The sequence below is a fragment of the Anarhichas minor genome, unplaced genomic scaffold (genome assembly GCF_050575085.1).
Source record: "Anarhichas minor isolate MPS153535 unplaced genomic scaffold, ASM5057508v1 ptg000017l, whole genome shotgun sequence".
Lineage (NCBI taxonomy): Eukaryota > Metazoa > Chordata > Actinopteri > Perciformes > Anarhichadidae > Anarhichas > Anarhichas minor.
The window spans coordinates 19,815,673-19,837,534 of record NW_027466463.1 but is presented as its reverse complement, the minus strand read 5'-3'; the positions used below and the strand labels follow the sequence as shown (position 1 = coordinate 19,837,534).

General features: G+C 42.8%; 2 protein-coding genes across 2 annotated transcripts in view; one reads left to right on the top strand and one right to left on the bottom strand.

Annotated features, from left to right (window-relative positions):
* skap1 (src kinase associated phosphoprotein 1) overlaps positions 1-13,288 on the top strand; it is a 31,391-nt gene extending 18,103 nt beyond the window's left edge. The window contains exons 9-13 of the mRNA XM_076094154.1: positions 968-1,168; positions 3,675-3,728; positions 3,850-3,959; positions 12,171-12,273; positions 12,604-13,288. Of these exons, the coding sequence (XP_075950269.1) occupies positions 968-1,168; positions 3,675-3,728; positions 3,850-3,959; positions 12,171-12,263 (458 nt within the window). The 3' untranslated portion in view covers positions 12,264-12,273; positions 12,604-13,288. The remainder of the gene's footprint in view (positions 1-967; positions 1,169-3,674; positions 3,729-3,849; positions 3,960-12,170; positions 12,274-12,603) is intronic.
* A 237-nt stretch (positions 13,289-13,525) lies between these two features.
* snx11 (sorting nexin 11) lies at positions 13,526-20,360 on the bottom strand. The gene is made up of 7 exons (XM_076094153.1): positions 20,179-20,360; positions 19,092-19,131; positions 18,700-18,786; positions 17,055-17,155; positions 16,779-16,874; positions 16,470-16,694; positions 13,526-16,301 (listed from the first exon to the last, which is right to left on the bottom strand). Exons 2-7 carry the CDS (start codon positions 19,113-19,115, stop codon positions 15,071-15,073), a joined length of 1,764 nt encoding a protein of 587 aa, XP_075950268.1. The 5' UTR covers positions 19,116-19,131; positions 20,179-20,360; the 3' UTR covers positions 13,526-15,070.
* Between the last annotated feature and the right edge of the window lie 1,502 nt (positions 20,361-21,862).

Below are 21,862 nucleotides of genomic sequence, written 5' to 3'. Positions count from 1 at the left end.
AACAGACAACCCAATATTCAGATAAACAGAAGATAAAGAGGAAACATGGGGAGGCATTTTTAGGTATAAAAAGTAACTTTTCTGCATTCAAATGTCTTAAAACAACTAGACCTACGTTATATAGTTTGTTTAGTTGTTAACTTATGTTATTGCAAGTATTTCCAACAATATTCAAACGGAGAAAAGTGTAATTTTAATCAAGTTAACGGCCCTTTTTTATTTGGCCGCCTGTCAGTGGCGTCATATCTCCTTTGTTCATGCGTCAGTGTATCAAAATAAGCCATTATTTTGATACACGTTTTAGATCTAGGTGGTTTTTAACTCTATGTTTTAACCTGGATGAAGGATTTTATCCGTCAGACTTCTTGATCTTGAGTGATCAGCGGAAGCGCGTTTGTTTTCTGACATTTTATAGACCAATGATAAATCGTAGCAGCTCAAGTTGACGTGCTAAAATATGATTTTAACGTGAAACTGCTTTATTCACTGTTTTTACTGGTTTTAATCACAGGGTCCATTTGTTTTGTAGAGTAAGAGACCTCTACGGATAATTCTGCTCCCTGTAAAAAGGTCCTGAACCATAAACTAAGAAGGAATCATATTCTGGAGAACATGATGTAAAATGGTGGCGTTTTAACTGTTAGTCAGACAAAACAAGGAGTCTGAAGACGTCACTATCGGCTCTGGGAAATAATAAATGGCCGTTTTTCCACTATTTCAGACTTTGCAATTAATTGCTAAGTCAAAAGAAAGATAAACACATGAATAGATGATGAAGATAATCTATAATTGCAGGCAGAATTCAAGCCTCCAGCTTGTCATTGCTGCTCTGCGGCACGTGTCCTCGCCTGTTGTGCAGTCAGGACCCTTTGAGCATTCCTCTCACTTTACCCTTTGATGTATGTGTGTGTCTTTTGTGCCACGCTGTGCTCCATCTTCACGCTAACGCCACTCCTTCCCTCCATAGATATCCGCTCCACCTCCATCCCTTGCGACGATGACGAGCAGGAGGAGGAAGAGGAGACCTATGATGACATTGAGGGGTTGACCAGCCCTCCCTCGTCGCGGCCCGCCGCTGCCCAGGCCTTTCAGAGCGGCAAACTGGGAGGGGGGCACGAGACGGGGGAGGTCTACGAAGAGGACGACGACATCTACGAGGTGCTGCCAGGTATGAGGACGTGGTTACACACACACACACACACACAGATAAATAGACAGGAGGGCTGCACACACAAACTCTCATGATACTCAGTCAGACAAATAAACACACACTCGAGAGCCCTGAGGGATTTTTGCAACAAGAAATATTTGTGATGATCTCCCCTGGCTGTGAAATCTGTGTTGCCAGGTACCTCCCTACCAGCGCAACACCCAGACCGATCGCTCATTTTAAATCAAGCAACACTAATAAGCTTGTCGGGGCCGAGGTGGCTGCTGCAGAGGCACACGGGGCAGGAAGGGAAGACTCTCCTTACACTAGAAACCAGCTTCCTCCTTATCTCACCGAGAGCCATCTGTTGAGAAACAGTTATGTTGTTGAAATCAGCGAGAGAGAGCCGGTTGTTCCGAATGCTCCGTCATAGAACGTCCAATTAGCTAATGTTGCCAGGCAACAAATAGCCCACAATTCAATCCGCTAAGCAGAGTTTGGGGCTAAAATTGCCTGGCAACAGCAATTTAGTTGAAAGGAAGCAAAAAAAACGGCATCTCGCAGGGCTTAAAATAGTTCTGGAGCTCTTAATGTCACATCTTGAATAGAAATTAGAGTTTGATTGAGAATGTTGGGAGTCAGTGTGTGAGAGTCTCTACTGGGGGGGGGGGGGGCAGCCCCATGTGTCAGGGTGGCTACTGGATCCAGAGAAGGACAAAAGGAGTGATCTGATCTTCTCAGGGCCGTCGTCCATCACTCTTTCTATTAAATAACATACATCAAGATTCTGTTTCACTCACTGAGTACATTACCTTTGGCCAAAATCACTGGCGAGAGGGAAATCAGTCTTCAGACTGTCACGCCGGCGTTCACAGCCATCTGGGAAGAGGTACAGACTGACCACAGATGGCATATCGAATGACGGGCTCTTTCGTTCACTTTCTCACCCCTTCACTTATCAATCACCCTGCTCCTCTCTTTGCTCACTTGCAGCTCTTACACAGTGATTCGATACTGTTAAATTATTCGATTTTATGGTTAATGTTTGTATTTGAAGAATCTTCCTTTCTTAACAAATAGAAGTATTCCTGGGTAGTAGTCTTTTGTTAGTTTGTCAGACTTTACTTCCTTCATTGCTCATACAAACGTTGCAAAAGTTGTTCAAGTTTTCTTTGGATTCCTAAAGTTGTTAAAGGGAAAATTCAGCAGATTTTAAACCAGCTTTGTATCGCTGCATTCTGAGTTGTATGTGCAAATGAACCGTGTTCGGTTTCCTTCCGTGAAGCCAAACATCATTAATTTTCACATTGCAAAGATACAAAGATTCCCTAAAACATTAAATGTCTGGAAAATATCAAGAATTTGAAAAATTGCACATCAGATACATTTTAAATGTCGAGTATGAGTGAAGCATCCTTATCCTTGTGATGAGCTCTCTCTGTTTTGTCGGAGCAAAACTCCCAACATGGCTCAGTTGCAGGCAGAATGCAGAGCGACGGTGGTGTCGGCTCTGATGCTGATGACTGATTTTATTGAGTGGAAAATTAAATCACATTGATATAGAAACCGTTGGCCCATAGCGGCGGCCTCTCCACTGAAGGATGCTCTCATGTGCTGCAGTCAAGGAGTGCTGAACAAATGTTTGGACCCTTTGCAAGCAGAATCAAAATCACCCTTCTTTTTGGTGTCGTAACAATGCACGACATTTTAATATTTTATTAGGTAAGCCATAACGTTGAGATTTATGATTTCTTTTGCATTTTTATATTTGTTTTATTCATGAAATGTGCAACACCCTGAAAGAAAAGCAGCAGAAAGAGATCGCTCTAACCGTTACACATAAGAAACGCATCCAAACTGTACACATAACCACGAATATGCATGTGGATATACAGTATGCGTGTGTGTGTGTGTGTGTGTGTGTGTGTGTGTGTGTGTGTGTGTGTGCGTCCTCCGTCCTGGTCTTCCTGGAAGCAGAGGCGCAGGTTGTGCTGGAAGGTGGATAGTGTTGCTGGGTTGTGGCGTGGTTGTCAGCCTGCTGCTGTTGAGGATGGATGTGTGAGACAGAGGGCGTATCACTGTGTCACCTCTCGGACCACCGGGGGCCACGCCCCGCAGTCAATAGCACGTCCGCCTCCGCGAGCCTCAAAGACTCTTCTTTTTCTTTAACTTTTCTCTGATGAATGTGAACAAATTGATCCTCACCGAGGAGTTCAGTCTGGTTAAAGACAAACAGACGTCTTTTATCTTGTGGAAACACGTTAGGCACTGGCTGATGATCCGTTTTATTTATTTTTCTATGTTTTGTTTTATCATGATGCTTTTTTTTACCCCACATTAATCCTTAATGTGTGAAACAGAAAGAAACCCTCTGCTTTTCTTCAGCAGCAGTTATGTTTCTTGTCGTTATTTTTGATTTTCCCGTTAGATAATGAAATTAAAATGTTTGGGACTTAATATCTATTTATAATGTTCGGTCACAAAACTCATTTTGTTCTGTTTGCTGTGCTTTTTTTTTACTTAGAGGAGGATTTTCCAGATCCGACAGATGAGAGCAGTGAAAAGAGCAACAAACAAGGTCAGAACCTCATTACAGTCTGCCAATAATGAGGGAAACCTCCAGCTTAATAGTTCGCTGTGGGAAAAGAACCTCGTCTCGCTCTTTTACTTAAATCTGCGTTCTGCATTTCCCATTTCAGCTTGGTCATCAGATTACGCTAACTTCTACCAGGGTTTATGGGATTGCCAGCCCGACGAGCCGGACGAGCTGCCCTTCCAGCGAGGAGATCTCATCTACATCATTAGCAAGGTCAGCAAAAAATAATAATCCAAAAAGATTTTTTTTTTAAAGTTCTCCCAGAATTCTGTGTTGGACACACTTTCAGTTGAAACGGGAGGCCGCCGGTCACCTCTAATGGAAACCATTCCTGATTGCACCCTTGACTCAGAGACATAATTACAAGATCAGTTAAAGTAGTTTGAAATGTGATGCAAATGTGTACAATATGTAATTATTTGAGGGTTAAACAACATCAATGCCAGTAATCACTTTGCCCCTCGTTTACTCTCCCAACATGCTGATATCCTCAACGTCTAAACCCTTCTGTTAGTGAGCGTCCGTGACTCGATGCAGCAGCGAAGCACCAACAGCGGCATTGTCTCTTCCCAGGCCACTAGGGTGAAGTGCCGTTCGGGCGCTGCGTAATGGTGCTGTTGCTCATTACGGAGCCTCTATCACAGGGGTTAATTGAGTAGGCAGCCATGCGAAGCCCTTCCTTTCTGTTTGACGTAAACTGCAGGTGAAGCCATCCTGCATCTCAGCTCTTTTCCCCGCTCTATCTATTTCCTCGTGCTTTATGGCCGTCTTGTAGTTACATGCAGAGTCTCTACCAGTGAAAAGCCGCCCTATACTGGAAATCAATGGCTTGTAATTTGGGCACTTTTGCTCTGCTGCGCGCAGGGACTTGTCTCCCCAGACTGTTTCTATTGGTCGGTTTGAGATTGAATCATCATGTTCTGTGTTTAGGCTAAATTATCTGAAGAGTGGAGGGAGGAAGAATTTACAGTGTATTCTGCTTTTTTTTGTGTTGGTAATTATGCAGTAGAGATTGAGAAATGATGTATTCAACCTCATCTTTAATCAGCAGCTGCAGCCCCTGAATTTTAATTATTTGTGATGTTTTCCAGTTTTAGTGCAGAAAACAATAATGTTCTGACTTTTTATCGTACATTAAAGGAGTTTAAGATAGATAAACACACGGTATCGGTTCATGTGGAAGGATATACAGCTCTTTTGTTTGTAAGAGCAGATATGGCACAGGTGAAATATGCTCTTCACACAAGATGGACTTTTAATTGAGGCTCTCTTGGCAGTGCCAGATTAATGAGATGCCAGCCTTCGCTGTCTGTGCGTGCTGGTTGATAGGGGGAAATGTCAAAACAGCCATGTCCATTTTTCACGTAAGGATGACAAAGGCAGCGTTCTTGGGGAAACAAAGGGGAGCTGGCTCTGCGCTGCTGATCCGCCTCAGACAGCCTCAGCCCTGCCTGTATTACTTTTCACTGTATGGATCACATTACTGCTTCTCCGAAGACCTTAAAAGCCAACTAAGTTCCAGGTTGTAAGCAAGACTAGGTCGTAGTATCTCCCGATCTTAATGACACAGATTACTCTTGTTTTGTCGAGCCGTACGCTGAAGTCATAACATAGTGACGGACTACGAGAGAGTATTCTAGCTTTTCCTCTAATGGATTTAAAGCCAAGGTCTGCTTGTAAATTATTCAGAGGTGATCTCCGGACAGCTTCCGACTCTTTGGTTCGGTGTGGCGACGCGACTCCGCCCACGTCCCATTTTGTCGTCCTAAAAGCGTCACATTTCCCCCCATGAATAGCATTATTTGGATTATAGCCTGTAATCGGCTATTTGTTTTAATGAGCCCTTGGGGAGGGCTTCCCCGCGTCTCCTGTGTGTACACTCACGCCCCTGCCCGCGTTCGGGTTTTTTTTTTTACGGGTGGGGATTCCTGAGAACCCTGACCTCGATGAGTGAAATACGGGCCCTTGGCTAGAACTCAAGTCTGTCGCTTAACTGGGGACCTAGACACATGAAATGGCCGTAATAAAACCAGGGCCCATAAATTCTCTTAGAGGGTGGGAGGCCTGGTTGTCTGTGCTGTTATGTCAACACTGACCATAATTACAAGGTAATAAGGACACGCTCTAAGTGCTAAATCAATGGTGCTAACAAACTGTTATTTTTAAAGCTGGGATGTGATTGACTGCTGAAGTGCAGAATGGGATAGCCACAGGCGCGGTGTCATATGGCTGTGAACTGAGGAGAACATGCCGATTGTATAAAAGGCCCTCATCCATCATTATTGATCTCTCACTTACTGTAAAGTGGGGGCATTTTTACTGTATTTGTGTTATTTTCCCCCTTGTGTGTTGCTCTGTGTGCGCATATCTGTGTGTCCCTGACAAAGTAAATAAATTAGGAACCTCACAACTCCTATGAATCCCATTAGTTCAAGAGAATTAATCTCGTAGAGAGCCTCCGCCGCCGGTTCCAGCGATGCCTAACTTGCTTTCCGCAGAGCTCGACGGCGATGCTCAGCGCGCTGATACATGAGGTACGAACACACAGTTAAATCCATCTTGTGAGTTTTGCTCTGGCATTTCATTTCTGAGAGCTTGCATTTTTCTAATGCGCATTATAGCTTACACGCTGACGTTTTAGTGTGTGATGACAAACACTGGCGAGCTCAGTTTTCTGCCACATCACACTCTGAGATTTGTTTCTTAACTCGATTTAAATTGTTGAGGTGTTTCGCTCACATTTCCACTGCATCGTGACATGCAACAAGATACCTGTTGCAGGATTTACAACGTGAACGTGGGATCAATTTGTCACGGCGGCATGAAGCCGTTGTTTCACTTCTCCCTGACACGCGTAGTGCCTGTGTACTTAGTCGGCCATGTTCCACACTGAACCATAAGGTTGTCTTGCATTCTTGCCCTCTAATTTATGTGTCCAGAATCAAAAGACATGGGCTCTACAGGTCAGCTGTCACATTCCTGTATTCCCACAGGCACTCATGGAGAATGGCGGGGATGGAGTGGGAAGAGATTTATGGCACAAACCCATCCAGGGTCCTTAAAACTCTGGCAAGCGCTGCTGCCACCTCTTCCTCTTTCTCTCCATCGCCCCGCTCACCTCTCCCCTCCTTCCCACCCGCCGTCCAACCGAAACGCAGAGAGAGGGAGACGAGCCCGCCAATCACGTGTGTCCCCCAAAGCCCAACGTCACGCATCACATTTGGCCAAAGTGTTTCAGCTGCAGCTGCTTGTCAGGGACGAGGAGAGCGTGGACACCACTGACACCTTGTGGCCGTTTCTATCAGTCTTTTTATTATATGACAACTTCCACAAACACCAGAAGCTGATTTACAGCCTTATAGATTTACTTGCTGTGATTTATAGCCTCTTATAAATACAAGTTGTGATGTTAAAGTTTGAAATAGGAGATTCTGAAACTCATTGTGTTTCAATGGCCACTGGTTTTCTGTCCGGGCTACCTGTGACAGTCCTCTTTAGGGTCATAACAGGCTTCTTCTCTGTTTAACAAGCCCATTTCGGGCCGCTGCCCACAGGTCACACCGACTGAATACAGACGAAGAAAAGAAAAAGTGAGCAAACAATCAGATGGGAAAAGTCAAGCAAGAGAGACAAAGAGGGTGGATCCTTTTATTCTTTTGTGTGAACCCCCCCCCCCCCCCCTCTCCTTTCTCCTTTTCTCTGTCACACACCCATTTAAAGACCCCTGGCTGCTATTGTGGCCATAGACACCAAGACGCTATAGACAGGCAAGACATCCTATTTACCACCCAAAGTAGCAGGGGGTGAGTCTGGGGTTTGGGGTCATGCAGGAGGCAGCGGTCAACTCCCGGTCAACTACAGTAGGTCATTATTCAGCCCAAGCCAATAGCCCAGAACCGCGTCCGAGCAACCCACCCCCAATCCATTCTGCCTAATTATTATAAATGAGGGGCGGCGTAAACAGCCATCATTACAGACACTCAGTGGCATACACAAATCCACTTTAAATTGCTATTAAGTTAAGGAGCTATCTGTAATCCCAGGCGTGCATTAGAAAGGAGCGAGTAGGTTTTCTTTTTATTAAATCTCATCGTCCCTGAGATATTTTCAAACGTTCTCATGCTCTGTCATGTTTCCAATTTGAAGCCAATTCTCTGATTTAATTAAAAGCCCACTTGGAAAAAAATGGACACTAAGTAGCCATTTCGATCTCTGGTTGTGCAGAATTATCGTCCATATTTCTGGATGGATTTCGACAAGATTACTTTTGGCACGGAGTCCTTGTAACGGCCCCAAAATAAGCATTTTTTCCCCACAGTTTCTTGTCTTATCTGGTCGATTGTTAGGTGTTACCTGTGTGAGCGAGGAGGAGAGCTCGCTAACCTAATAGCGGGTTACAGATCTGTGTTAGAGGTGTCCATGTTTCTTTGTTACAGTGACCAGTGATGGAAGAACTGCAGAGAGCTGCAGTGTATCAGACGAGTCTGAGAAAAAAACAAGAGAGAGGATGCAAGTGGAAAGGCTGCTACAGGGGAGATGGAAAGAGAGGAAGGGGAGGAAAGGAGGGAGGATAGGGGGGAAAGGAGGGAGGGAGAGATTGTAACACCCAGGCGGCGGGTTCAGCGGCAGGGCAATGAGAGACTTCCTGCGCTCCATCACGCCCAAGGCCTGCCTCAGTCAGCTGGTGGCCGAGGAAAGATGCCTCATGTGTCAGGCTTATTAGCACTCCCCCTAGTTTGTATGCATTTGGGATTGTGTGTCTGTGTGTGTGTGTGTGTGTGTGTGTGTGTGTGTGTGTGTCATTTGTGTGAGAGAACAGGATGAGGAAGGAAAAGAGGGAAAGAAGAGGACATCTGTCGAATATTTTACATTTTCTCCCCAAAAACCGGTGCATTTTATTTTCAGATTTTCTTTAAAGATTGTGTTTTCTTTCGGTACACGATGGGGGTGATGGCGTCCCCCGCCACGCCACCCCCGTTGTCTTTTCCGCCGCATCCACCCCAACCCTCGACTCACCTTCTCCCCGCTCCAGGCTCGGGGTATGGCTGTCAATCCGTCCTCTGGCTTTCGGGAGCGTGAGCGATGGGCCTATCAGAATGCCACCATTAGCCAGCCCCCCCCCCCCCCCCTGAGTGGTAAATAAACGATCGCGCCAGTACACTGCAGGTGTTGTCATGGCAACCCACTCTCAGCGCCAGCCCCGCCCACGCTCATCCACCCCCCCACCCCCCTTTGCTCTCGGCGGAGGAGTCACCGGGAGGTCAACGAGTCAACGCGCCGCAGCCGCCACGACATGGCGCTGTTTGGCAACACACACACACACACACACCCTCACACACACACACACACACACACAAACACCCTCACACACACACACCCTCACACACACACACACACACACAAACACCCTCACACACACACACCCTCACACACACAAACACACCCTCACACACACACACACGCACACAAACACCCTCACACACACACACACCCCCTCACACACACGCACACAAACACCCTCACACACACACACACACACACACACACACCCTCACACAGTGGGTCTGATCTGCATCCAGGTTGCAGATATGTGTCACCTCTCAGACGACACACTGGGCATCGTGCTACATCTTGTTAATGAGATGAAAACCAGACGTCTCCCAGAACTCTCGGGGACGCTGGATGTTCATCACACGAGCCCGTTCTTTGCCCCCGACGTTGGCATTTCACAGCTTATGATGTAAAATCACACAAAAAACAAATCAACCTAAGAGAGGAGAACAAACAGAAGGAAGAGGACATTGAGGAGTTTGCATAGTTTTTGTCATTCGGATAATTTAGTCTGCGCGCCTCGTGGAATGTCCCTATTACAGCAGGTGTCCTCTGGATGAACCCATTTCAAGTATGAGGAAGATGGACTCTGCACGCCTGACAGACTTCCACCGCCATTGGCACCCACTCTGTGATGTAGCAGTTGTATTAAAATGGCGGCGCTGATAATCCAAAAGACCTTTCTCAGGGAGAATTTGAGACCGACTGCACAGATGGGCCACGGAGATAAATAAAACTCTCTGTCACTACGGTTGGTGGAATAGTGCTGCGACGCCCCCAAGGGAGAGAAAAACTGTTTCGCTCCCTCGCTCTGCGATGCCTCCCCTCCCGTCCGTCTGTCTGCCCCCCCCCCCCCTCTCCTCCTCTGTTCACGTTATCACGAATGGGAACCAAAGCCAGCTTTCCGCAACCGGTCTTTTCCCTCCTCTACGGTCTTATGGGGGGCATAAAAAAGACCATTTCGGACTTAACTTTCTCCTGCTTTATGAGCTCAAACACACACTGAATAGTCAGTCAGAGCCAAGCACACTGGAGCGTCCCACCGTGAGCTGTCAGCCAGGTTCCGTGGGTTAAAACGATGAGGCCTGGATGGACAATCTGCTCGTTGTGGGTACCTGTTTGTGCTGTAAGAACACTTGAGTCTCGCGGTTTTATCACTTTCCTTGAGCGATCCATTCATCGCCGCTGTCCAAACACTTCTCATTAGCTGCAGGCCTCATTCCTCTGGATGGAGGGAGGCTCAACCTTTGACAAAACGCTGCCCATCATGTCACAGAATGTGTGTGTTTTCACATCTAAAATACCTGTTAAAGCCAGAAGTCTGATTCTAATCTCAAGACATGTAGAACGTATACGTACGTGTTGCTGCTCGCACACACGCGTAGCACGTAGCGTGTGTGTGTGTGTGTGTGTGTGTGTGTGTGTGTGTGTGTGTGTGTGTGTGTGTGTGTGTGTGTGTGTGTGTGTGTGTGTGTGTGTGTGTGTGTGTGAGAGATAGCCGAGCGGTTCATCTTCTCCTCAGGGCCGAGACAAACTGTTCACGCAGCCATTCCCAATCTGCTGGAGAACAGAGGAGAGAGATGAGTTCAGCTGGTGCCTCCTGTGCTCCCACTGCTGGGCCTCAGCGCCCCTCTGGTCTCTGGCCAAATATTGATCCAGTACAGATCTGGTTAGAGCCCAACTGCTGCGATCGGATGATCACGTTGTTGTTGATGCGACTCCAGTTCCTAAAACGCTTAAAGCACTTTGAACGAGACTGAATGAAAGATTTTGTTATCTCAGTTTTACGTAAAACATCTGCTTGTTTTGGATTCTTTATGAGCCGTAATTGTAGAATATTTTCTCTTTCAATTAATGTCTTCATTATTTAACCTAATAACCACATAATTGTGTATTAGGAGTGTATTATTTTATGTGACATGGATTTGATTGTGATTCCTTCGCTGATGATCACATGCAACATAAAATCTCACCCACAATTTAATTCAATATATTTCGATACTTCCAAAAGGTATATGACAAATGTAAATTCAGCCAACAATAATGAAACGTTACATTAAGCATCTAATTAAAAGAGTGATATTTATATACAAGGTTACATTTTTTTAATTCAGTGTCTCCAAATTATATTTTCAACATATTCGTGTCGGACTTTCCTGCTACTTAAATCACAAATTAGTTTTTATTCAGTCAGTTAACACCAGGACTTTTATTGTGTTTTCTTTCTTGTATTTCTACATTAACAGAAGTCGAAGTGTTGGGTTTTAAATAGAAATATATTATTTTATTTACTCATTTAATTAATCTATACAGAGAACACTTTATTTTTAGCTTTCGGTCTATCGGGACCTTCATCAGAGCATTCCTGGTTCCTAATTTAATTTATTAAAACTATTTAAATTGGTGCATCATGCTTTATTGTTGTTGTCTTATGCCCTTTACATTTAGTCTAGAAAATGTCCAAAATTATTGCAAATGCCCACCAGGAGTTGCAAAGAAAACTAAAATGATTTGCTGAAGCTGCTTATTTTATTTTATGCTCTAAATATTTTTTTCTTTAGATAAAAGTGAGAAACAAGATTTTATTAACTTCATTGAGGCCTTTTTTTTTTTTAAGTAACTGAGCATTTAATCTTAGTTTCCTGTTTTCTTTTTAATCACAGTGCAGAAATGAAGTCTTGTTGTAATTAGTCTGATCACACTGCTGTCGTGGCTCTTGAGCGGTAAAACACAAACAACCCTGTTTTATTTTAGACGTTGTCTCAATAGTCTTGCTTACTTTCTCCTCCCGTCTTTGAATGAAAACCCTGGAGGTAAAAGCACCCCGGTGTCTCTTAGAATGCTGGTGGTGGGATCCGGTCCCTCCTGGATTTCCTTTGTTAAAGTTAAGTTTATACAGTTTTTAACCGTATTATTTTAGCAGCCACTGTAATTGCAGTTCAAATCATTCGACTGGTCGCTCTAATGTTAATAACAGGAGACAAACAGGGCGCTCGGATCGAATAGAAAGGTGAGATCGGCGCTCCATCCTGCTTGGTTTACTTGTCCCCTCGGAGACTCACCGTTGTTTTATTTCTTCATTTTGGGTTCCAGGAGTACAACATTCACGGCTGGTGGGTCGGCGAGCTGAACGGCACCGTGGGCATCGTCCCCAAGGACTTCATGCACCCGGCCTACATCCTGTGAGCTCCAACAGGTACCGAGAGCACTCTCTTATTATCAGCATTATGGACCATTACTGTGGCCTAATACACAGAAATGGTCCCCCTGGTACTCATCCAGACTGCCATTGAGCTGTATTCAGTCGTTGACCTGCCATTTATGGCATCTGCTGGCTGGAAGAAGTACTGCGTAGAGCAATCTAAAGCGGGGCAACGGGTGACAATAAATATGTGCAACAAAAGCATGATTACAGCGTCGGTTGTCCTATTTAAGAAAATGATTCCCTAATACTGTTAGATAGGCGCAGCTTAGAATGAACACTGAATTATTAATGTTTCTCTGATGCTGTGTTTTTATTTCACAGCGCTGCTGCCAACGCGTCCGGCCATGAATCTCACAGATAATGTTTTGTAATTTGAAAATGATTCTCCTTCATAAGACTGTAAGTTGTATCATGTAGGCCTAAATCAGCGGTGCTTATTCCTGTCCACTATTACCCACGTGTAAAACCTTTAAAACCTTTAATATTAATGTGCAAACCACAGCGGAAGCAGATTAATCAGTTAGTCTACCGACAGAAGATAAGATACATTTTAATAATTGTTTGTCATTGTATCAAGAAAAGTCTCTCACATGTGAGGATTGTCTTCTGTTCTGTTTTATATTGTTATAAATTGAACATATTTGTGTTTTTGACTTAAAGACGTTATTGGGCTTCTGGTAGATTGTGACGGGACTTTTTTCAGACTTTTTAGATTTTTCACAGACTAACATATTAACTGATTAATCAGAAAAACAACAGAATACTCAATCATGGAAATAACGTAATGTTATCTGCAGCTCTAGTGCAAATAAATGTATTATTATGGACCGGTACATTTATCAATTCACTGGTTAAAATGAGAAATAAGAAGATTGTCACTTTTTTCTTGTTTCATCACTGAAATACTTTTTTTTTTTTAAAACAGCAGATGTACATTATGCAGAATGTGTTTAACTACATTGTAAGTGGATTTCTTTCACTGAAATATCAAAAGATTTGAACAGCCTTTACTGCTCGTGTGTGATTTTTCTGTGTGGGGTCATTAAACAGTTTCATCTTCAGCCACTAGGCGGCAGGATTGCGCAAATGTCTTAAAACCATGAGATGTGTTTGATAAGAGGAATATAATAAAATCAGTTTTACAGGAAGAAAGTAACACCCAGTCTTCTATCATCCACCGAGTACACGACTCGTGATGAGGCTCATTTCTGTGTGCAACAGGACAATAAACCAATAAACCGGCTCCCTTTAATAAAAGCAACATTTATTTGAATTTGAACAGGAGGGTGAAAACAATGTGGAGAACAAACTAACGTGAATTAAGTCTGTTTTCATAAAAAGATCACCTTGAAGAGATAGTTTGGATTTTTGAAGTGCGGTTTTATGACGTACTCTTGTTTTAAAGGGTGTTTCTGATTGAGTCACATAAAAACTAACTGACTGATAGATGCAGCGGTGGATCAGCAACTCACATGTTCTGTTTTTGTGAAAGTCGAGTCTCGTGGCTTTGAAGAGAACATAGATAAAAACTTTAATTCTCCGACAGAAAGCTGTTTTACAGCAAAGTGAAAATATTCCACATATAGCGTCCACTTAAACTGATGTTAGCTGGTTTCTCCAAACTCAAGCTACTGTAGATAATAATTCACTGACTTATGAATAAGTCCTTCATATAAACACTTCAAAACAACATCCCTTAAAGCCGTTCTTGTTAGTTTGAGTAGAGGCAGTATTACAGTGAACTAAACATGTAAACCTCCGCTGATAGTCCGTGTATTTAAACCACGGTCCAGTTAAAAAGCAGAACAATACAAGAATGCACATTTATTATTATCAAGATCACGAGACTGAAAAGGTGTCGCTGTCTATTGCAATTACTTTTAATTTAATTAACATAACCAATTATTTTCCTTTAATAATAAATATCAGGTGAACACTGCTGCCTATGAAACATCATTTTAGAACAATTCCCTCAATCCAAACCAGTTTAATCAAAGCATCCTGAGTGACTTGTGTGTACTTGGATCATCATCAGGACTCCATAGCACACAGTGGTTAACTTAAAACAGTGGTTTTATGAGCTTCACATTAAGTGAGAGGAGGAATCACCTCCAGTGACTCTACAGACGGGTTCAGACTGTTGTTGGTCGACGTGATTGTTTCTCTCGTCTAAACCGTCCTCAAAGTTTCACTAGTTACTGTGAGGCTTCAGCAGTCTGAGTGAGACAAATTAACTGGATGAAGTTTGTGTTTTTGTCTTACTGTCCCTCCTCTGCAACTCTGCACGTAAACGCAGATAGAAATAGATTTGATTTGTCTCACTCAAGAACAACTACAGCAACCAAACGCTCTTTAAAGTCCAAACGGAGTTAATACAGACTTTAAAAGCAAAACATGTGGATCTCTCCTTTAATTCAAGTGTATATTTCTGTCACAAAGTTCCCTACAACATTGAAGTAAAAATTAAATCACATTGTATGTTCACACAACAATAAAACCTTTAGATCTTTATGGATTAAAAACAACAAAATAAAACCCGAAGCTGCTTTTGTGAACTAGAACGCCCTCTGCTGGTCCCAGTCATCCACCACATAGTGTTCAGTTTACCTGAGTGTTATTGGAGATGCACATTTTAAATTAAATATACATTATTTTAAAACAAAAGAAGCTCGACTGACAACACGTGTGAACGAGCACATTTTTATGTACTTCCTTGTTTATGTGCATGTGATCGAATGCGTCTTTGGCAGACAGCAACTCCCACAATCCTTTGCTGTGGCTCTGTGTCTTAACTAATGCTGCTGCTCTCTATGATGCTGAAGTCACTATTTTCGGTTAAATCTCCAGTTACAGTCAAGTTCAAATCCAGAGATTTCCTGGAGTCACTGATGTCGGTTATGTGTTGCTGGTCCTCGTCCTCGTGGACAGAAATGTCGTCTTTTTCCACAGAGTGTCCGTTCGAGTGTAGGTCCAAAATGTTCCTGCTGGAGGCCTCTACTGGAGACCAGTGGACCTCCTCAGAAGGCATCTCCACGTAGCCGTTGGCGGCCTGGATCGAGTCCTCGGCGTCGTCGCAAAGGCTTTCTTCATCGCTGACCTGGACGATGCTGTCGTTGGAAGACGAGCGTCCGTCCTCGTCGCTGTCGCCTGTGATCCGAACCAGATCCACTTGTTGAACGAGGTCGTCGTCGCCGCTGCCTTCCTCCTCTGGGACACTGAGCACATCGCGAGTCTCTTCGTGGATTTCCGACTGAAGCGGCGTCTCCGCTTTGCTCTCGGATTCCTCTTCTTTTTCGTTGTCTGGCTCTTTCTGTCCGTCCGAGTTCTTAAACTCCTCCGGAGAGCTGGCGTCTTCCTCGTGAACCTCCGTGCCGTCGACGTGGTCGAGACCTTTATCTTCAGAGATGTCGTGAGTTTCTACAACCTGCTGCTCAGAGCAGACGGCTTCCAGAACTTCCTCCTGAGATCCGGCGTCGCTTTCTGTTCCCTGTTCCTCAAAGCCACCGTCCTTAAAATCTAAAATTGCTGCAGAGTTTGCACATTTTTCTGGCTCAGATTCGACATTTTCCTTCTTTGCTTCTCCAGAACTTTCCCATTGATCCGCCTTCTCCTCCTCTGGATGAGGACCAGTCTTTTCTGCTCTATCTGACGACGTAACGCTCTCCTCTCTTACCGAACACTCCTCATTCTCAAAGCCAGCCCCCATGGGTGAGTGCACCTCCACAGGAGTCTGTATCTGCACCTGACAGCTCTTCTGCTGGATCAGTTCTGGAAGGCCGAGACTCTCAGGAGCAACCTGGCCGTCACCCAGGAAAAAGGTTGCCTCTGTCGGACCACAGTCCTCAACAACGGCCTCCAGGTGGTCGTTCTTCTGGACGACCCTGACTGAGGATTCCTCCTCGTGCTGAAGCTCAACTGTGTCTTCGTCACAGATCTCCAGTAAGTCTTCAGGAGGATTAGAGTCATCGCAGAACAAGAGCTCCGGGCTGACGATCTCTTTAGGTTGATGAGGAGCTGGGCTGTGGAGTGAGGAAGAGAAAACACATTTACTTTAACGACTCTGCAGCACATTTTTTATCTTTGCAATAGCAGACACAGCCTGAATATCCTTAAATAAACAGAAGGGACAAAGCGAAGGAAACTGGTTATTTCCACACCATTCGGTCGACAGTTTGAATCCCTCTTACCTCTCCATGGACTCATAAGAAACTGTCAGACTCGGCTCCTTGATGGAGTCTTCCTCCTGGGCCTGAGCGTAGCCCCGATTGGACGAGGCGTACGTGAGGATGGCGTCCGTCACGGAGTAGGGCGTGTGACCCTGCACGCAGTCCTGGATGTGACCGACCGGCAGCTGGGTCTGCAGGAAGAGGTGGAGCTGGCTGTCTGACAGACACACCGTCATGTTCACCACACTGCCGGGACAAAAGGGACTCGTTATCAAGGTGGCTTTCTTTACAAAAACGTACTTTTATTACAGCAGATCAACAAGAACTGACTGGTCCAAGAAGGCCTGAAGTCCTTTCCTTCTCCTCTCCAGGAAGTCCTCGTTGCTGAAGAAGAAGAAGAACTTTCCTGGAAGTTCTGGGACTGGCCTACAAGGACGAAAACAGGTTTGTAGATATTTGATTCAATAAATATGATATCAAAGTGCCATGTAGGTGACCTTTAGAAAAGACTGGTGACATGCAGACATGTTTCTCTTTTACCACAGCGTCATCAGACAAAACATTAAAATAGTAGAAGAGCTGCTCTCACTCTTCACAACAACTTACACCAAACCGGTATTCTTCTGCAGCTTCTTCTTGAGCCAGGCGAACTCACTGTAGCGCCGACGCACGCAGGACGTCTTGGCTGTGAAGGCTTTACTGTTGGTCTGTAAAGTAAAGAATGTGTATATACTTGTTGCTTCCATCACCATGAACACACACGCTGTAGTTTATTCTGACTCAATCACACACACGGATTAATCCGCCGCTGAAAATAGTCCCCAACAAATGCACTATTTCCTCCTGTTTGTTTTAACTAAACTGAATATTAGCTTTAAAAGATTTACATCTCCAGTGGACTTGGTGCTTCGTTTCGGTCTTTTGATGGGATTTGTTGACACAAAGAGAAAATACACGATAACACCAACCTTATCCTTTAATTTACAAAATGTATTAAAATGTATTTACAATCTATCCTTTCAACGTAATGCTGTAACTGAAATGACTCAACTGCTGCTGAGTTTAGAGCAGAACTGTCACATGTCAGATTTGTTCCAGTGACGTGTGACACAGTCAAGTATTTAACGCGACTCCTGTTTCAATTCACTTCATTCTTAAACAGAAAATAACTGAAAACATTGTCTCGTTCCAGCTTTTAAACGTGAGTGTTTGATACTTTTCTTTAGGTTTGAGAGAATTGGTAGAACCAGAAGTTGTGGGTAAAAATAACCCGATAACTCACTATTCTCCGACATGTTATCGATAAAATATTAAGGAGATAATCTGCAGGATAATCAATGTAATTGCTGGATGCAGACTTACACATTAAGAGTAGACATTGAGCCATGTTAATGTGTATTTTTTAGAAGTTTTAAAATATTCTACACAAATATCTGTGTTGAGTTTTTAGATGAAATAGTTAACTGTTGTTCATAGTTTCTGTACAGAGATCAGTGACAGAAGCAGTGAAGTGTTTTCTAAAAAGGTTTTTGTGAAGATGAAACATTGAAAAGCTACTCGTTTGATTCTGGATTTATGATTCAAACATTCACCCGTGAAAAACAAAAGCATAACGATGACAACCAGAATGCTAAAACATCATGTCACGTGACTTCAGCCAATTTCATGAGTCAACACCCTCACAGCATCCGTCTAGACACGGAGCTTTGCTGCTGACACAGCGTTCAACACAACATCGACTCCTGTCCAAACCAAATGAGAGGAATCCACGCTGCTGCCAACTCGGTGGTTTACAGATCGGGGTTAGGTTCAGGAATCCTTTCTCAGTAACATCCCATTGTCTCATTCTAAGGTGAGGCTGGTTCATGTGTGGCAACAAATGCTCCTCAACGTCCTTCATCTTTATGTAAAGCACATTAGATGCAAACACTTCATTTGTTGTCAATTATTTTCCAGATATATTTTCAGAAAATTGTGAAAAATGCTCCTGTCCAGCTTTCTTATCCCAATGTGTTGTCTTCATGTCTTTCTTTCATACGACCAACCATCCAAAACTTTTAACTATTAAATTTGCAAACTAAATAAAACCCGAAAAAGAAGAAAATCTTCACATCGGGAGAAGCTGAAACATCTCGGCTTCGACTTACATGATTAGATTAAATAGACAATTGGTTTCAGCTCCCAAGTAGCTCACACTGAAAGTAGACATGTTGTAATATTAATGTATTGTAATCTAAGTATTAATACTCACATGGAGGAATATTTTATAATCCACGTATGAATTCCACGAGCCTTCGTTCTGCATGCGGGGATCTTGAACCCGCACCGCCACAAACTCCTGATGGACAGAAACAGAGTCACAAGTTTAAATAATAACTGTGCTCTGTGTGTGTGTGAGAGTGAGTGTGAGTGTGTATGTGTGTGTTTTGCAGCATTGTGGTTAAACCAAAGATGGTAGATTAGAGTGTAGAGAAGACACGTGTCACCTCTTCAAAGAGTTCCTCAAATGCTTTAAAACACATCAATGGAGGTTTTGTTCTTTGTTAAGCGGAGGTTTAAGTTAAAGATTCACCAAAAGGAGAACTCACGTTAGACATTAATATTTTAGTATTGTGTATAAAAAAGGAGTGGGAGGTTACTTACATCTTCTTCTTGATTGCTGATCATCCTACTGAGTGCTGCACTGCAAAGAGGAGAAATCAATAAAGGATCAAACTGTCTTCTGTAGTTCTGTCATGAGCTGATGACTCATCCTCCAAAAAGAGAAGCTGGTCAGAGAAAACCCACTGGAGCAAGCTTTTCTCTCTTTTAGGGTTAGCGTTCGTGACTCAGACTATGAGGAGCTTTTTAAAGCAGTGTTACCTCTGAAACATTCCTTTCATCATCAAGTGATCAGCTGACTGCTTTTAAATAATCAATTAGTTGTTTAAAATCACATCATTCACAGTACAACGTGTACTGAAAGCAACTAAGAAAAAGAGATATAGAATAGACTTATTATAGAAGTTATTTTAAATTAAAGGAATATATATATCAGTATGTTTCATAGAAACTGGAACCAATAAGCATGAATGAGGTTCATAAAATGTAATCAATATAGTATGTGTGATGTATGGCAGGGGGCCGAAATTATGAGTTATAAATTATGTTAAGTGTCTATAGACGGTGAAAAAAAAAATCTACAACAAGAATTTAGAATAAAAAGTCTTACAAGAGAAAAATAATTCTACATTCTAAGACTATAAACATAAAAATACATAAATAACAATGACAGAAACAGAGCAAATCCTCACATTAAACACAGACCTAGAGGATATAAACGAAAAATGATTAATCAAATGTCACAACAACTATAAATGAATGTTCAGATAATCGACTCTTATGATCTCAGACAAAGCTGATAATCAGTAACAGACTAACTTCCTCCACTACGTCACTGTTACTTAAACTTTAACATTTATTTCCCATCAAAACAAAGTATTTAAAGCTATGATGTTTGATCATTTATAGTGTTTTATGTTTTTTCTGTTACGGTTTAAAGACAGTCATAGATATACAAAATAGAATAACTATTCAAATATAAAATCCCCAACTAATTCACATTGTTACGACCTTTAATAACAGCTGACGACTTTCTTTACGGTAACTTTAGTAGTTTGGCCTGAATGATCACACTTCTAAACAATGTGACTCCAGGAAACATCAGCTAAGCTAAATGCTAACTACTTACTTTCATGAGGTGTTTATCGGCCGATGTGTTGGTGTGTGTCGGCTGGTGTCGATGTGGTTGCTGCGTGTCGATGTTTCTCTTTAATTTAAGCACAACAACCCTCAAATGAAGCGGCTCCTTTCCTTCAGACAGATCCTATTCTCCATTTCGCAAGTCACAAGCGGCTGAGACGTCACACGTATCTGCTTCCGGTGTGCGCGCGCGGTTCTAGATAAAGTGCGGGTGGGGCATGTAACCGATTTTTTTATTTTTTTACAATTTACCAGACATTAATTATTTCTGCAAAGCATTTTAACTGAATCACGTAAGGGACAAAATAAAATAAAAAAAATTTAATTTTGTTTTAATTGTATTAAATGTTTAGGGCTGGGCAAATTAACGCGTTATTATCGCAGTAGTGGGTAGAAATCACCTGCTTCTGAACGTGGCCAAGACCAGAGAGATGGTGGTCGACTTCAGGAGGAAGACGACGGCTCCACAACCGCTGAAAATCCAGCTCCGCTGTCACAAGGACAGATACAGGAGAACATTCCTGCCCTCTGCTATTAGACTTTATAATAAATCACCTCGGGCCAGATCATCCTTCACATAACTACACACCGTTACACTGTTGTTGTTTGCTGTTGGTTGATCTTTGCACTACTGTTTAGATTATCTAGTTCAGTAATTTAACACTATTCTATTTCATTGTATATACTAATATACTGTGCATTTTTGTTATTTTATTTTCTTATATTCTTATATTTAATATGTTTTACTCTGTTATTTTATTGTATATGTTGAGCATTTTTCATACTTAATATTTTGATTTACTCTGTTACTTCGTTTGCTGAAGTATATCTTTGCTGCTGTAACATACAAATTTCCCCCTGGGGATGAATAAAGTATCTATCTATCTAACCCTAACCCTTGTATTTATATATTATTATACATACATTATATATTATATATATATATATATATTATTTATATATTAAATATGTATATATTATTATATGTATAGTATATATTTATATATTATTGTAACGGACTGAAGACATATAATGTTAACCTGTTATGTTAGATGTTATGGTGTTTACAGAAAGTGTTCTAAGATGTTATATAAGATTGATTCTTGCATTTACGGAGGTCAGTGAAGGCCTCATGCCTGGTGGGATGTTGTGTTTTGTGCTGGTAACGAGGAGAGTTAGTCTATGACCGGGAGCAGATGGTTAAAGATGTTACAGAACGTTAACAGTGTTGACTGTTTGTTGGCGTAGGCTACGGCCCACAGTAGCCTGTGTACTGTCCGTAAATAAAGGACGACACGAAAATAACGTCTCGTAGCTTTCCTGAGTAAGGGTCGCTACATTATTATATATATATTTTATATATTTCACCAAACCCGCGAACCACTTCCTGAATCAGTCACGTGGTACGGCCGGCTCGCGAGGCTTCAGACGTCACCATATACGTCATCAACACGAGCCTCGATACGCGCTTCACAAAAATCTTCCTGATTACGCGACACTCGCTTCGAAGCCTCGACACGGAAGGAACCATCACTAGTAAACGGTGTTTTTGACGGAGTTTGTGTGGAGAGAAAGTTTGTGTCGTTGGTGGATTGTCTCCTGGTGTCCCACGGAGCTAATGAAGTTAGCATGCTATCAGGAAGTAGATGGACCCGAACATAAGTTAGCAACAC

Excerpts from the sequence above, each read along its gene's own strand:
- snx11 (XM_076094153.1), bottom strand. The coding sequence starts at position 19,115 with ATGATCAGCAATCAAGAAGAAGAT. Across the intron at positions 16,875-17,054 it reads CAGAAGAATACCGGTTTGGT|GCCAGTCCCAGAACTTCCAG; the intron begins GTAAGTTGTTGT and ends TCGTCCTTGTAG. Across the intron at positions 16,302-16,469 it reads TCTTATGAGTCCATGGAGAG|CCCAGCTCCTCATCAACCTA; the intron begins GTAAGAGGGATT and ends CTCACTCCACAG.